Source organism: Alosa pseudoharengus, unplaced genomic scaffold (genome assembly GCF_046254945.1).
Source record: "Alosa pseudoharengus isolate Yale_2024_CS ecotype anadromous, Long Island Sound unplaced genomic scaffold, YU_APseudo_1.1 YU_APseudo_1.1_scf_12, whole genome shotgun sequence".
Lineage (NCBI taxonomy): Eukaryota > Metazoa > Chordata > Actinopteri > Clupeiformes > Clupeidae > Alosa > Alosa pseudoharengus.
This window is the reverse complement of record NW_027468587.1, coordinates 25459445-25476783: the sequence shown is the minus strand read 5'-3', so window position 1 is coordinate 25476783 and position 17339 is coordinate 25459445. Positions and strand designations below refer to the sequence as shown.

The following is a 17339-nucleotide window of genomic DNA, read 5'->3' as shown; positions in this document are numbered from 1 at the left end:
TCAACACACCAACAACACATCAAAAAACACAACACCAACAAACAACCAAACCGTCTTTTAGTGGAGAAATTCAATCAGAAGTTGCTTATTCAGTGTCACCCCTCACCTGCAGGCGGACATGTGACAGGTGACACCACTCTTCTCTCCTACACCTCTCTCTCTCCCTCTCTCACGCGCTTTAGATGTAGACACAGTAACAGCTGAATTATTTTCGGTACGCTCACTTCCCGCATGCTGGCTGAAACTGCATCCTCCATGTAACGCCCCAGCAGCTGCAGCTGCCCAACAGCTTGTGACGGCAGAAACATTCGTTTGTTATTGTCTGTGTCCCGGGCCTGGGCGATGAGACCCTAAAAAGCAAGCACTATATTGTCCTTTTTGAACTTGAATATTCTCACAATACCCTTTCCCCTTAGGCTGGCAAGCAATGGCATAGTTTTACGAAGACAGCTAAGCAGAACGAGGGGGAATAGTAATAACAAAGTGGAAGATTTGCACATTTAGCACTGTGATGGTTCAGACAATAAGAACAATAACAAACGTCTTTGATTTCAGTGTCATTGAAGTGTAATCATTTGGCTGTGGCTGGAAATCAGCATCTTAGATGTTACGTGTAAAATTGTGTACATACAGTAACAGTTTTAGAGGAATAGACCCAGAGTTCCTCGGTTTGCAATATTGGCCATGCTATATAGAACGTGCCGTCTGTTCCACCTGTTCTTCTCTGAGACTCTGATTCATCTGTGAATATTTAATCTTTTTGTAACCTTTGTTATCAATAGTCTGTAGGCTGTACATAAAAAGGACACAAAGATTCCTGTGTAAAACAAATGATGATGAGAATAAGAAAATAAAAGGTCAAATAAAAATAGAGAACTGTTGAAGTGATGCTGAGGAAAACATGTCTGCATTCAGAGTCATGAATGTCTTTACCACTCCCATCCCGTACAGAATCGGAATAGGATTCAAACTTTGTGTTAATGTGTATTGGTTAAGGAAAATCAAAGAAAGACTAACTTGCATCCCCGCTCTGCTCAACACTAAAGGTGTTATTTTGGGAAATAGCTTCACTTGCATATAAATATATATAGGGACATATATTTTACTTTTTGTATAATGCACTGAAATAACAAGCGGTCAGGAACATAGAAGTGTTACCGGTCACTTTATATCTGAAAACAAACTTAGTTATAAAGTAGATTAGTTATTGCATTATTTGGTACAACTTGTATGTAATGTTATTATGGAAGATGTAATGTCCTTCTGTAAATGTTGTTTGTTGTTTTATCTTAATAAAGTTTATTAATGCTTCAAATATCATGCTGTTATGACTCTTATTGTGTAAACAATGCAACAACCATTCCACACACCATACAGTTGTTACAAAGTGTACCCTCTATAGCTTTAGCTTGCTTACTGGTGGTGAAAGTGAAGACAAGAGGTTCCAGTAAGTGTAACAGTATTAGAAAGCAACTGCATAAATTATACCAGTGTTTTCATAGTGCTTTCATTTCATCTGCACCCACACACACACACTGTACTGCACCAGGTGGCATATGGAGCGAAAGCCACCTAGATTGTTGACCTGGAACACAGGTCTTAACCGAACCTTCTGTTCCAAATCCACAACAATCTAAGGTTCCCTGCTGTATTGCTTTTGCATAGTGACACCAAAGCCATTTGCCAGGGGAACAAAGAACCTTTTGAAAAACTTTCTTTTTTTTTGTTCTTGTTAATTTAAAACAAGACATACTATAACATTCAAAGCCTCCTCATTTACCTTCCCTGGCATCTCCTAATGTGCCCAGGCCTGTCCACACTGACAAACCTCAGCCCTCGACTCTGAGCCAGCCTGTAAACCAATCCCCCAGCTCCCCAGTCAGCCTTCAAAGTAAACAATGAGCACAATCCACGGTTAGGAGGTAGGAGACCGGAGACTCTGGAATTTGTCCGTGTTATATTATGAAATCTTGGAGTTCTTTGGTGAAAGCTTCTCCCTGTGTTGTGCTAAACTGTGACCTACGATGTATTAGCAGTCTTGTTTGACGTTAGCTGACACTGATTACCAGGAGATACTCATTCACACTGCACTGTACCACAGCTCTGTTGTTGTACTGTCCTGCCATTGGAGTTTGTGTGTCTTAATTCAAAGCATACAGGGAGGTCAGTGTTTTCAACTGAAAAAAAGTGTGTAGCTGCAGAACAGCATGTGATTTTCCAGGAGGTTAATCCCACAAAAGTCGTTTGCTGCTGTGATAAAAGCAACAGAGTAAAAAACAAGTGATGCTTACATGAGCTAAGGGTTAGGTGGATTTTAATTGCATTTGTTGAACTTTGTAGTAGTTTATGAAAAACACACTTACTGACAATTCAAAGCGAGATGACTGCCATCGTGATTTGGGAGCTTGTCTGGGGATTGCTGAATGGGAGAGAGTGCATTCATTTGAACAATGTGACGGCAGTATGACTTCATTTCCTCTTCTGGAATGTTGTCACACATAATCCACTCTAGAGAGTTGATGACATTTCTAGTGAATAGAGCCCAGGCTGGGAAGCAAGCTGCCTCACAAGGAAGCTTCTCAAACATTATTGAACAAAAGTGTGTTAATCCTCAGTGTGATTCTCATTGAAATCTAATATTAATGCAAACACAGAGAGTGGACTGCTCAGCAATCCACAAACGACCAGACAACAAACAGCAATCAGAACTGAGATGTAATCTTTAATTCATCATTAATTCATCATTAATTACACCAACCACATTTAATTAATCATTAATTACACCAAACCACATTTGAAGTTGTAGTCCTTATTATGTTGTGAAAGAAATAGAAACATTTCTAATACAAGTTATCCAATGCAGTGTGTGTGAGAGCGGGAGAAACAGAGAAAGAGTGAATGTCTGTTTTTCTTGGTCTTTTTTGTTTGAAAAGTCACGAGTTTAGACACTCACAGGGTCTAAGCAGAGAAATTGAAGGCAATCTCAACATTCCCCTGTCAGTGCAAATCTAGCTCTTTGATTCCCTTCATGCCTGTAACAGACACCCTCTGAAACCAATAGAATAGCCTAGACACGCTATAGTTTAGGGATCATCTGTATTTCCAGTTTTTTTTTTAAATGTAAATTGGAAATGCATGTCCATAGGGCTGTAATTGAATTTGCTGAACCAAAAATAAATACTGTATGATATACAGTAAGTGTTTACTCAGGTCTAGATTTACTTTACTTTTATCTTCACTGAAACCGATCACCTGTCAGACCAGAGAGCCAAATGAAACAACTGTCCATGAAAATTGCCATGCAATTGTTATTTAAAAATGTTACAAAGTGCTCAACTCCCCACAATAACGTCAGACCTGGGTTAGTTCAAGAAATCACCCATGCATACATCTGGCCTAGAATGTCTATATGGTGATTTAAAACAACAACAACAATGTTGGACTGCTGTACTAGGTCATTCCTTGTTTATATCAAATAGTTACAAATTCTGATCTGAAATGACTCTGCAGTAGGCTGTTCTCTATGCCTTGTCCACTAAACCAGCTGAAGTAGTCTGAAGGAAAAGGTTTGAGGCCCACTGCTGTGCACATTGCTGGGAGTCCTGATGCATGAATGGCCCCATGTGCCACAACCATCACTCTGTGGCTCATGGAAACAAATTCCTTGCCGTTTGCCTTCCAAAGATTATTTGGAGATTTTGGAGATTAGACAATATGACTGACGAAGAAGATTCACTCAAGATTCACTCCAAGATCAGTTTAGCAGCTGCCAACCTCCTCTGTCTACCACCCTTACTGTATGCTGTCTCTAAAACAATCATTGCTGTGGTCAGGGTTAGGGGCATCATATCAGATGATATTTTCAAGCATGTACCACTTCACTGAACGGTAGCATATTTGCAAAAATATTAGTTTTAATAATACTATTTAATATTTAGATATATTTTACGTCTAATCCGCTATCACATTACAGTTAAAGTTGTTAAACATGTAACAGATTTTCGAAATAATTGTCATGAATTGTCAATTTTTTTTTTATCTACAAGAGAAAATAACATTTATTATTTCTAAAAACGGACAGCGCATGGAATATGTTGACACTCCCTGGACCATGCCATCTGTTTCTTAGTCCCACCCTTCTTTTCCATATGAAGAGGAGACAGCAGGGCGCCTCGAAACAGGTTTGAACAGCTCAGAGTATTCACTATCGTGGTCGGACAATCGGGATTGAAATATTGAGTCCACGATTGGGTATTTGTGCAAGGATTTATTCTGGATGTACTTTCCCTATACATACTTTGTTTTGGACATTCACTGCGTCTCCGTGCGCCTACAGAGGGGAAGCTGTCGTTTTCCAAAGTTTGGACTAGTGTGAATTTAGCGAGGAGGAGGAAAGACTAACCAAGGGGAGCGGAGAAGTAGCTAGCTAGCTGGCGAGCTAGCTGTCTGGGGGGAAGAAACCGCATAGAAAGTATGGCTGTGCACAATGTTCCGATAATGGATTATAGTCAAGTGAGTGGAAAGGTTTTCACTATGTTTCTATTGTTATTCGTTGGCATTTTGGGAGTTGCTGGACAGTATGGGGACCGGGGACTGTCCGTTCCTGAGCACGGCTTTTGCCAGCCAATTTCTATTCCACTTTGTACGGACATAGCTTACAACGAGACCATCATGCCTAATTTGCTGGGACACACAAACCAAGAGGATGCAGGACTCGAAGTGCATCAGTTTTATCCGCTTGTCAAAGTTCAGTGCTCTCCAGATTTGAAGTTCTTTCTCTGCTCTATGTACGCGCCTGTTTGCACTGTTTTGGACCAAGCGTTACCCCCGTGTCGGTCCCTGTGTGAGCGGGCAAGGCAGGGTTGCGAGGCGCTGATGAACAAATTCGGCTTTCAGTGGCCGGATAGCCTCGCATGCGAAAAATTCCCTGTTCACGGTGCAGGCGAGTTGTGCGTCGGACAAAACATGTCAGAGAAAAGCACCCCGATCAACCCGACCCCCGAGGTAACAATGCCTCCTGACCGATGGAACGTATTTAAGTGTCCTTCTTCTCTGTCAGTCCCCCCGTATCTGAATTATCGTTTTCTGGGTTTAGATGATTGCGCTGCCCCCTGCGAACCAAAACGATCCCATGGAGTAATGTACTTTAATGAAGAAGAACAAAAGTTCGCCAGAATATGGATTGGAATATGGTCAGTTTTATGTTGCGCGTCCACGCTGTTTACAGTTTTGACTTACCTAGTGGATATGAAACGATTCAGCTATCCAGAGAGACCCATTATTTTTCTCTCCGGCTGTTATACCATGGTCTCAATAGCTTATATTGCCGGATTTCTCCTTGAGGACAAGGTAGTGTGTAATGAGAAATTTGACAATGACTTTAGGACTGTGGTCCAGGGGACCAAAAAAGAGGGCTGCACCATTCTCTTCATGATGTTGTACTTCTTCAGTATGGCCAGCTCCATTTGGTGGGTGATCCTGGCTCTTACCTGGTTCCTGGCAGCGGGAATGAAGTGGGGGCACGAAGCTATCGAGGCCAACTCGCAGTACTTCCACCTCGCAGCGTGGGCAGTGCCAGCCATCAAAACCATCACTATCCTGGCAGTGGGACAGGTCGACGGGGACGTGCTTAGCGGAGTGTGCTTCGTTGGCATCAACAGTGTAGATGCGCTTCGCGGCTTTGTCCTGGCGCCCCTGTTCGTCTACCTGTTCATCGGGACATCTTTCCTTTTGGCCGGGTTCGTGTCGCTGTTCCGCATCCGCACCATCATGAAACACGACGGCACCAAGACCGAGAAGCTGGAGAAGCTAATGGTCCGGATAGGCATCTTCAGCGTCCTCTACACTGTTCCAGCCACCATCGTCATTGCATGCTACTTTTATGAGCAGGCCTTCCGGGAGCAGTGGGAGAAGACATGGATCAGTAAGACCTACAAGAGTTATGCTGTGCCACGTCCGTCATTTCACCATTCTGATATGAGCCCAGACTTCACGGTCTTTATGATCAAGTACCTGATGACCCTGATAGTTGGTATTACCTCCGGTTTCTGGATCTGGTCGGGCAAGACGCTCAACTCGTGGAGAAAGTTCTACACAAGACTGGCGAACAGTAAGCACGGTGAAACAACGGTGTGAATTCAGTTTGGGGATTTTGACTAAATTTCAAATGTGTTTTCCCGAACGTTACACAAAAAACTGATGAACAACCATTTGTGGAATTACAAAGAAACTGTCTTTGATATGTTTATGTTGTAAATATGCGTTTGTAAGATTTTTGTAAGTATATATTTGTATTTAAAAATCTACTTCCAGTCGATTTAAATCATTCATACCGGATTTCGGACAGCAAGAATGCCGACTTGTCTTTTTTATGTACACATCTAAGCTCTGAGGACATTGGTGAGGACCTTTGGCATTGCTGGGAGAAACACATACGATCTGCCTTTTCTCACAAGTCTATATGAATTATTTGCTTGGATAAGCTGGGTCTGCGCTCTGTGATATACGGCTGCGTCAAAAGTGATGCGTATGTTTTATGTGAACATGTTCTGCTTTTCCAATACATAAAAAAAATTGGACATAACATTGAACACTTTTCATGTGAAGCTCTTTGAGACCCAACGTCCGACAGCGAAAGCATTGGGTTGTTATTGTTTTTCTTTTTGTTTTTTTACCATAGGAGTTTACCTTTGAGCTTTAAATTAAAGCTTAACGCTTTTCATAGTACAGATCACGTCATTACACACGGGCTTCTACAACTACCATTATGCTGGTGCTCTTGTTTGGTTTTTTAAACCAGGTGGAATAGGTTTACTGCCATTCCACACCAATGTTTGGGCAGTTAAAAAAATGGGATTTGAGGGAGGGCGTGGGTGGGGATTGTCAAATCACTTCCAGTGCCTTTGGTTTGTGAGAGCCTTTGAGGAGAGTAGCCTACTTCCTAGAGGCTGGACAGCACTTGGATAGAGAGGTGTCTGTTTCTGAAATGGATTGGATGTCATGGAATCCAGCACATATGAGAATAAAGCTTATGGGGGAAAGGAATGTCCTGGCAAATTGGTTGTGCTGATCTCCATCCCGTGCTTACCTTAGGAAATGAACCCATCGGATTATGAGTTGTCATAACTGTCCATTCAGCTTGTTGTGGGCTACAAGTATTCAATTACAAAAAACAAGCAAAGAAAGAGTGCCACTGATATTAAAATCTGGAATCAAGTAAGATATGTTATCTTCATTTTTGGGTTCCATTTTAATTATGAGCAGACCAGATTCAGTAGTGATATTATTTGGTTGTGCTTTGAGGGCTGCTGCAGATGTACATGTTGTGCCAGAGTAATATTTGAAGAGCTCTTTTCCAAAATGGTATATCCACCATTTTAAAGCATTTTCTTATTAATCATTTAATCAAGTAATTTCAGTGGAACTGTAATACAACACAACTGCACTTTTATTGATATTACCTGAAACACACAATTAAATAACATGACTTATTAATGTTTTCAAAAATGGATTTATAACATTTTGGAAAAGAGCTCTTAATTTGGCACATGAGCTGAGTGTGGATATAAAAATAAAGGCCATGGCCCCCATTCAGTAACCCAGTGGGAAGGACAGCACCCATGTTGCGCTTACCTTCAGCATAATGGCATCCTTGCTCTCTCTCTCACTTACACACACACACACACACACACACAATCACTCAGGCACACTAACAGTGCACTTCAGTTTTCCTGTGTGCAGCTAATTAAGGGAAAGCATAAGAAAAATATTTGAGGCGTGGAAGATGAAGATGCCTGCATGTGTGTGCTGAGGTGCTGTAGTCCACTATCCCATCCCCTCTCTTCTGTGCACTAAAGCCAGCCGGACAGACTGACAGACACTGGTCACTCTTCACTGCTCTTGTGTTTACCTTGAGTAGTCGCTGGTCGTTGATCCTCAACAAAAGACAAGATCGTTAAAATGGGGTGGAGTTTTTTTTTTTTTCCAGATCTTTCTGCATGGTCCTTCATGACCCTGAGAAGTATTTTTAATCACAAAACAACCATGGAAGCCTGTATTCAGTGTGAACTTCTTCACCTCATTGCCACCTGTACTTTGATTTCATGTTTGTTTCCTGTTCATATATTTGTGATACTACCAAAATAACCTTTATATTTATAGAGAAAAAAATAGGTTTATATATACCATGCCTTCTTTGAAGAATAAAATTCCCAACTTTGTACAAATTGTGAAACTGTTTTGGTTGAGTTTTTTCTAGTATTGTCCTTGCATGCCAGTAGTTGGTAGTGATTTTTGTTGATGTAAATCAAAGCTTAAAATACTGCTGTCCCATATTTCTCTACAGTTCTGACAACATGAACGTGAGGTGTCTGTAAAATCCACTAAAAGACGGATGTATGAAGAATATGTACGGATTTGTACACAGCAATTTCTGTTGGGTTCCCGAACGTTGAATGTCGATGACATTTTATTCCAGATATCTAAAGGTGGCTCAGAAGTATTTTTCATCATTTTTGCAGAGAGCTGTTATTTTGCTCTGTGCAGTTACATAGCTAGTGCCTTTTGTGTTATCAAATGCAATCACCTTTCATTTCATTTGTGAACTGTAAACTTTGTGTGATGCCAAACGAATAGCACAATGAGTAATGGCATACAATGTAATATTGTAGCATTTTCCACGGAAATATTTTGTCATATTTATTATTTATCAAAAATAGATGGAAATCATAGGAGCATTGTGTACATGTGTATCACCCTGTGTTTTTAAGATAGTTGAGCTGTGAGCTGAATTTAACTATTATAATGTATCAATCCATTTGGTCACCCTTGTGATTGTGTGTTATGTGTGTGTGTGTGTGTGTGTGTGTGTGTGTGTGTGTGTGTGTGTGTATGTGTGTGTGTGCCTGTTCACCTCTATTGCTCTCTGTACAGATTCATTTCAGCAGGGCTTCATCACATGTCTTAAGTCTGTCCACAATCCACAAAGACATCTGCTCAAAGGGTTGCATCATGTGCTGTTCTCCACAGATGTGTTAAGTTTGGATTTGCATGGACTTCATCCCAAATAACATCCTGCTGTAATTTGTCAACCTGATATAGACCAGAACCTTGAGGCTTTGCCTGTCTGCAGTGGCCTAAGTTCACAAACAGACATTTGGACAGAAAGGACAAAAATAACCATGAGAGAATTGGATTTAAAGGTGTTGTCTTGTGCTATAGTTCTCTAGTTGAGATATTTGTTGCGACTCATTGATGGATATGTTGGAGTAAGCTGTAGCTGTTGCCCTGGGGATCAATAAAGTATCTATCTATCTATCTGTTGATAGTTTTAAAGCAAAACGAGAATGCGTATAATAATCTCAAAGGTGTAGATGCTGTCATCTGTTTATTATCATTCCAGAGGATTCCCACTTCAAATTCTCTCTGCTTTTGTTGAGCACAAATGACATTGGACTGTGGCAGAGAAGCACATTTTGGACTTGTAAAGGAAATTAACAATGTGTCAGTTGTGTGTGTATGTGTGCTCTCTACCTCAAGCTACTGGCATGAGTCTGAGTCAGTATGTTGTTAGATAGATAATTTGTTTATTTGTCTTCCTAACGGCAGCCTTCTTCTCTATTTAAACAGGCTCACAGGGGTATCAACAGTCTAAATTGCCAAGCAATCGCAGCCTTGACCTTCTGTGGTTTATTTCAGGGAAAGAGCAGGTGGTGCTTGTCCTTTGTGTCAGTTGCGTGCGTGTGTGTGTGTGTGTGTGTGTATGTTTCTCATAGAGGTTGGTCTGAGCATTGCATTCCTGTCTGTCTTTGTGCCTGAGATATGCTGTGGAATGTCATGAGCCCTGAGCGAGAGAGACACCGAGGACCAGGGAGGGAGGGAGGGAGGGAACAGCAGCAGTCACGAGAACCCTGCTGCCAAATCAAGCACAACATTATGGGCCCAGCCTTGTATGTGTGTGTGTGTGTGTGTGTGTGTGTGAGCGAGGGAAAGAGAGAGGCTCCGTACGCTTCGTCACGTCCAACCCTGCGCTTCACAAAAGGCCCACCCTTTGCCTGCGGCTCTCCCTCGCCGTGCGCCCTGACGTTCGAGGCTGCAGGCCGATTTAAATTCCTGGTCTGGCGCCCGGAACTTCACTCTCCCTCTTTTCACAGTCAGAAAGAAAAGGCCTCTGTGGCTCCCTGACAAGGTGATGGATGTGTGTTTCAGTCTGTGTGAGAACCGCTGGCTATTCTTAAAGTCAGCATAATCACAGCATAGCATGCTATATTTATTGAGGATAGTAACGTGTAGAAGAAGGGGGGGGGGGGGGGGACTGACCAGAGGCCACTGGGTCCAGCACTGGTCATCCAGCGCCAAGAGGAAGTGGTTCTGTCCGGGCTCCGTGTGGCTGTGGAGTCCCTCTCCTGACCAACCTCCTAGGCCCTCACAAGTGGAAGAGACATGGCACATTGTCCTGTGACATTTTCATTCCTTCTATTAATGTTTGTTTCCTGGGGATATCCCGTGCACACCTCGCATGGTGGTTTGAATTTCACACAGTTGTGGCAGCAGCGTTAAGTATAAGTATATATACTCTTTTGATCCCGTGAGGGAAATTTGGTCTCTGCATTTATCCCAATCCGTGAATTAGTGAAACACACTCAGCACACAGTGAACACACAGTGAGGTGAAGCACACACTAATCCCGGCGCAGTGAGCTGCCTGCAACAACAGTGGCGCTCGGGGAGCAGTGAGGGGTTAGGTGCCTTGCTCAAGGGCACTTCAGCCGTGCCTACTGGTCGGGGTTCGAACCGGCAACCCTCCGGTTACAGGTCCGAAGCGCTAAGCAGTAGGCCACGGCTGCCCCCCTATAGCATTATTATTGTTCAATACTGGACTAGGCTCTCTAGTGATGACACTCGAGTTATTCCACTGCCTATGAAAGTGAGTAAATGTTTTCATCTTTACATGGACATCTCACAAAAACTAGTTGCAAGATCTACTCATCATGATGAGGGATATCTTTGAGGTATTGCTGTAAAATATCTCATGTTTTTGATGAGACAAATTGAAATTCGTCTTCGTATTTGTAACTGTATATCTTTGACTTCATTATTGTATGGCCTCAACTTTAAGAGCAGTCTTCCCTCTGAAGCCTGTTCTTTCTGCAGGGAAAATAGGCATCACTGCCACACTCACTGTTTCCCCTTGAATGGAAAATGCCCAACTGTGGATATTAAATTACCGCTTGTTAGAGGATTTCTTCTTTCACTAAAACCCTTCCATTCAAACCCTGACGTCAACAATGTGATAAAGCCTAACTGTGCTCTTGTACTTTCTGGAGTTGGTGTTATTGAGTTATGGGCAACTTGAGTAATGTAAGGAAGCTTAGAGGACATCTAGTACAAAAATGTGATGCAATGCAATGTGTTTTTATGTTTTCTAAAATGGTGAGATACTCTTTTTGCCATATAGTGTCTTCTGAAGCCTGTCTTATGATGTGACCATCTGTACTGTGTGTGTGTGTCTGTGTGTGTGTGTGTGTGTGTGTGGTCTTTTTAGAACAGAACCAAAATGAGACGCCATGCTCTCCTTGTGTTACAGCACACACACACACAGGCACACACATAGCATCCCCTCAGAAGTGCCTGCTGGGTCCGTTGTATAGTCAGAACTGTAGGAGTTCTGCAACTATCTCTGGTTTGAATTGTGAACCTATGACAAAGCGGGTGCTATTTCAGTGTTTCACTGTTTCAGTGTTTGAAGCCCATAAGAGCTGAAGGATATTGTGAGCATGTCTGACAACCAGACTCTGTTATAGTGCTGGTAAGATAGTGTGCCTAGCGCTCACCAAAGGATCACTTCACTTATCATGAGTTTAGAGTAAGATCTGTGTGCGCCATCTGTGAGATCAACTCCTCTGCAGACCAAATGACTCTGGTCAGTCTGCCTGACCAGACAGAGTGCTGCTGCGGGACTTCTATACAGACACAGAGCAGAAGAAGTGTTTTAGTTCGCCCCATAGGATTGCACTGTAGAATCATCTGACGTTGGTCTTAAACATGGCGCCCATGATTTGAGTTGTCCAAACTCTCTATATACTGTATATGGCTCTGTCTGAGTCTAGTTGGGCAGGCTTTTATTTACTTTGACTCATGGGTGTCGAAACGTTAGTCGATTTGCACTAGGCTAATAAAAATCACTTAAAGCATTGTGTGCTCCGGTCCTGCTCTTTGGTTCTTGTTAGACCTTGGGTTTCCCCTTTTGACTACTGCGTCCTGTTCCGTAAGCACCAACCAGGCTGAAGTGCAAGTGATTTTGCTTTTATTTACTGTTGATCTCAGGTGATGGCATTGATGTGATGCCCCTCTGCCCACCTCCAGTCGACTCTGTCTGTGTTGATGCAGTGGAGGTGGACCTTTCCTTGTTGTCGATGTTCTCCAGGATAGGTCAGGTCCATCTGATCATCATATTACTTTTCAAATATGCACCCAAATGTAGCAAGTAGTGTTCTGTGTCGTGCTTCATGGACAATCGCATACCCTGTCATAGTTAAGTCACTCAATTTTCATCCACCGTATTTTTGCTCACCCAAAGACTAAGACGTCACAGCTTCAAAGCATTCCCCATTCTTTGCAGTGCAATGATCCTCAAAGAAACAGACTTGTGTCTGGAACATGGTGGTGATGATGATCCAAAATCATTGAACTAATGGAATGGACTGGCTGATATCTCAATATCCCCACTAATGTTTCTTTTTGAGAATATGCAGATGAGTGGGACCCATGCTGTGTTATAATTAGAAATAGCCTCGCTGCCGGGGGATACATCAGGGAAGTAAAATGGAGATCAGCTCACTTTGTTCACCAACACCGCTCCAGTACATTCAAATGGATACAAACACTGGTTCTACTTATTCACCTGAATACAAACGATTTCTGGTGCAATTATATACTGTATGCATTGGACAAAGATGGAATTAGTTCCTGATATTTAGGAAGAGATGAAAGCCCCATGCTCAAGCATCATGACAGGACGGCTACAGGTAGCTATAGGTGTAATGTTCAGGTGTTACCACGGAAAGGCTTCCAAGAGAAAATCGGGACAGGTGAATAGGCTACGAGATGAAGCATCCTTGATAGGCTGGATCTTGTTGTCCATGGGAAGGCCCTTTGGTAAGGACAATGGATGCCTGGCTTCGGATGAATCTCCTGTGAGTGCATCAATCTCTCATCATAAGTGTGACTCAGCTGTCAATGTGCAAGAGCCTAAAAAGCCTTCGTTTCAGGTAACATAGAACCAATGCCCATCTCTGTTGATGCAATGCAAAAAATGTTCAGAGAGGCAAGGACATTTTATGCATGTGTGTGTGTGTGTGTGTGTGTGTGTGTGTGTGACTGCACTTACTTTGTTATGCCAACCTGTTCCCGCGGGGGATGTGTTGTCTGCACCCCAGCACAAATCATAATTAAGGTTTGAGATTTAGCGTGACAGCGCTATCAAAGATTGCTCCGCGCAAAGTTCCCTTCCTGCGAGAGAGCGCTGCTCCTCCTAACGAGGTGCCAATCACAGGAGCAACTAAGCCCCCGGGTTAGAGCATTCGTGTGCATGTGTGTGTGTGTGTGTGTGTGTGTGTGTGTGTGTGTGTGTGTGTGTGTGTATGTGTGTGTGTGTGTGTGTTGTCGGTGTGTGCCTGTGTAGACGTGTGTGTGCATGAGTGGTGTGTGAGTGTGTGTGCATGTGCGAATAATATATGTGTGTGTGTGTGTGTGTGTGTGTGTGTGTGTGTGTGTGTGTCGATTTGGGAATGCTATCGTCCTTTGACAGGCTCAGATCTCTCCTCCCTATGCTATGTGATGTTCTTCCTGCTCTCTGAGTGGACTAATGGTGAGAGCTGACTCCTGCTGAGCAGCCTGCCTCTGTGCCGTGCATTTCAGAAAAACATGTTGTGACTGACATCTGGAAGATTTTTATCCATTCATGTGATGCCTGTGCTTTGCAAAGGTTCCTGGGACACCTCCAAACAAGAAAAACACAAAATCAACATAAAAGCACATTAAATCAACACTCACTATGCATGTAAAAAGGGGACCCACATTGTTATTCTTCTCTGCCATTTATGTTATGGGACCAGGGGCTGACAGGGAGCCCTCATAGAGCATAATGCCATGGGGCCAATATTATAGGTGGCAATATTATGGGGCCAATATTATAGGGGGCATTATTATGGGGCCAATATTATAGGGGGCAATATTATAGGGGGCCAATATTATAGGGGGCAATATTATAGGGGCCAATATTATATTGGGCATTATTATGGGGTCAATATTATAGGGGGCATTATTATGGGGGCAATATTATAGGGGGCATTATTATGGGGCCAATATTATAGGGGGCAATATTATATTGGGCATTATTATGGGGCCAATATTATAGGGGGCATTATTATGGGGGCAATATTATAGGGGGCCAATATTATAGGGGACAATATTATAGGGGGCCAATATTATAGGGGGCAATATTATAGGGGGCATTATAATGGGGCCAATATTATAGGGGCCAATATTATAGGGGGCAATATTATAGGGGGGCAATATTATAGGGGGCCAATATTATAGGGGGCAATATTATGGGGCCACCATTTTTGCCAGGCCTATAGCATTCAGCTAAATGTATTCTAATCAGTACTCCGAGGTATTAAGAGTATTTTGGCATTGTCATTTTACTGTAATGTAACTGCCTTGGAGATGCTCAAGAAAATGCTTGAAATTCTCTCTAGGTTTCTCTAGGTTTTGTTAACTACTATACATTGACTAAGGAAGGTTTCACCAGATGCTTTTGGGGCAAAAACTAGTAGGAAAAGTGTTGGCATCTTGTGAGGATTTTCAGAGAACGTTATGCACCCTTGCACCCTTTGAACACTGATCCTGTCTTCTGAGCGTAGTCAGTGATCACAACACATCACACTCTCTCTCTCTCTCTTTCTCTCTGTGTGTAACTGTACCAGTAACCCACTTCTGGCCTGGGTAGAATCCTCCCTCAGAAGGACTGAGCCCCCATCAGGATGTGTGGAACGCGTAAATAAAAAAAAAGAAATCACAAACACAAACACACTGTGCTGCGCTGTGCCGCGCCAGATTGTTTTCATGGACTCTAATTACATCTCTGGTGTAATGGGCTAAATATGGAAGTAGACCCCTCCCACTTGTTCTGGGGAGGCTGGTGATTGTGTGTGTGTGTGTGTGTGTGTGTGTGTATGTATGTGTGTGTATGTGTGTGTGTGTGTGTGTGTGTGTGTGTGTGTGTGTGTGTGTGTGTGTGTGTGTGTGTGTGTGTGTAGGGGTTAGATGACTGTGATTCCAGATTTCAGGGAGCCTGTCATTTAGTTGTGCTGTCTCGCTGCTTGGCTGTCTGAAAATCGCATTCAGGATCTCACTCTGTGTGGCTTTAAGTTTGTCTTTCACAGAAAATAATCTTTTCCTGTTTCATATAGGAATGGCCTGTTAAGCCACACACCTTATCATTAATACTCTAAACATCTTAGTTTCCATTTCAAAGCCAAGAAGAAATGTATTTATAAGTAAAACATGGCTATCTGTTTGGTGGTGTCATGTCATCTCCTGACATGTCAAAGCATCTTAGCGACACTTTAGTCACTCAGAGGGGTAGTTAGCAAGAGGCAGGAGACCACAGACGTTTGCTGACACCATCTTGTCAACTCTGCCGGAGATCGTTGAAGAGCTCTTCTGAGTTTTCTCTTCTTTTCTCCACTTATGAGCGAGAAATAGAGACACAGGAGAGACACGAGGCAAGCAAAGAAAAGAAGAGAGCAAAAAAAACAAAAAAAACATCAAATTCAATAATTCCACGGGCAATCTTCACAGTGTGCGTTTGAGGCACCGCTGAATGAAACTATGCAAGCATGACATTTGTTAATGGAAACAGTATGCTTTCTGCCCAGGCCGTTTTGTAAGGAGGGAGAGACGGGGGGGAAACAAGTAAGGGAGGGATACAAACAGACAGAAGAGAGAGAGAGGGGAAAAAGAGAGGGATAGAGAGGGATATAGAGGGCCAAGGACAGACTTGGTTTTGTCATGCACAAAAGCGGGACGATGGCAGGTTATGGAGATAGGCGGGGTCAGGGGAAGGTTGTTTGGCGTGTCGTGCAGTTTCACGGTCGGGCGTACGACCACACCACAGACGATCGGTCTTTTATATGGCATGCTGGCACGCAAGCGGCCAGGGAGCATGCGTCACTGTGCTCCACCTGAGAATCTGAGCTGAGACAGAGCAGGCCGGAGGCGCATGGCTTTATTTTTATTTTTCTTCTCTCTTTCTTTCTCTTTCTTTTTCTCCCCCCAGCTCTCTGATACTCCATTTTACTTTTCTTATCTATGAGTTTGTAAATGGCCATGTTTTGTTCTCGTAACTTTCCTTTCTTTTTGTTTTCTTTCTTTCTTTCTTTCTTTCTTTCTTTCTTTCTTTCTTTCTTTTTTTCTTTCTTTCTTTCTTTCTCTCTCCTCTCTCTTTATAGTCTTGTTTGAGTGTGTCTGTCTCCTCTCTCTGTCTTGTCTTTCGTAACCACTCCATTACTCTGATTCCTTTATTCTTGTTACATGTGCTGCTCATCTGATCTCCTGGGCTGCATAGAGCTACAGACTCATCTCCCGCAGAGCCCAAAGCTGCCTGATGTCTCTCTCCCTCTCCCCCTCTCTCTCCCCCTCGTCTCCTCATCCTTCTCCTTTCTGTCTTTCTTTCTCCATCTCTCTCTCTCTCTCTCTCTCTCTCTCTCTCTCTCTCTTTCTCTCTCTTTCTTCCCTTCTCTTTACTTTTTTTGCTGTGAGAGTCAGAAAATGCAGATACAGAGTTCCCTTAATGTGAAACACAGAGACGGGAGTATAAATATCCAGGCACCACATTTTGTTACGTGGGGCTGCTGCCAGGACTTTCAAGGCCAGAGCGGGGGGAGTGTGTGTGTGTGTGTGTGTGTGGAGTGGTGGGTAATGAGAACCATGCTGCGGGGCTGCCGGGTGGGGGTGAAGGGAGTGGGTTGTTGGTGGTGATGGTGATTGTGTTTGTGTGTGGAGTGGTGTGTGTGTGTGTGTGTGTTTGTGTGTGTGTGTGTGTGTGTGTGTGTGCGTGTGTGTGTGTGTGTATGTGTGTGTGTGTGTGTGTGTGTGGGGGGGGGGGGGGTACAAGCGGAGCTGGCCCTGTGAGTCATTCAAAAGCCACCCAATTCACTAGCAAAGCTAGAGGGAGAGATGTATAAGTGGAAATGTGATCTTGGACTGTGTGTATATGTGTGTGTGTGTGTATGTGTGTGTTTGTGTGTAAATGTGACATAGAGAGAGAAAGAGAGA

General features: G+C 43.1%; 1 protein-coding gene across 1 annotated transcript; it reads left to right on the top strand.

The window, feature by feature from the left end:
• Nucleotides 1–4162: 4162 nt before the first annotated feature.
• fzd1 (frizzled class receptor 1) lies at nt 4163–8233 on the top strand. Its single transcript, XM_076280590.1, has one exon. It carries the CDS (start codon nt 4474–4476, stop codon nt 6133–6135), a length of 1662 nt encoding a protein of 553 aa, XP_076136705.1. The 5' UTR covers nt 4163–4473; the 3' UTR covers nt 6136–8233.
• Nucleotides 8234–17339: the final 9106 nt, after the last annotated feature.

Excerpts from the sequence above, each read along its gene's own strand:
- fzd1 (XM_076280590.1), top strand. The coding sequence starts at position 4,474 with ATGGCTGTGCACAATGTTCCGATAATGGATTATAGTCAAGTGAGTGGA.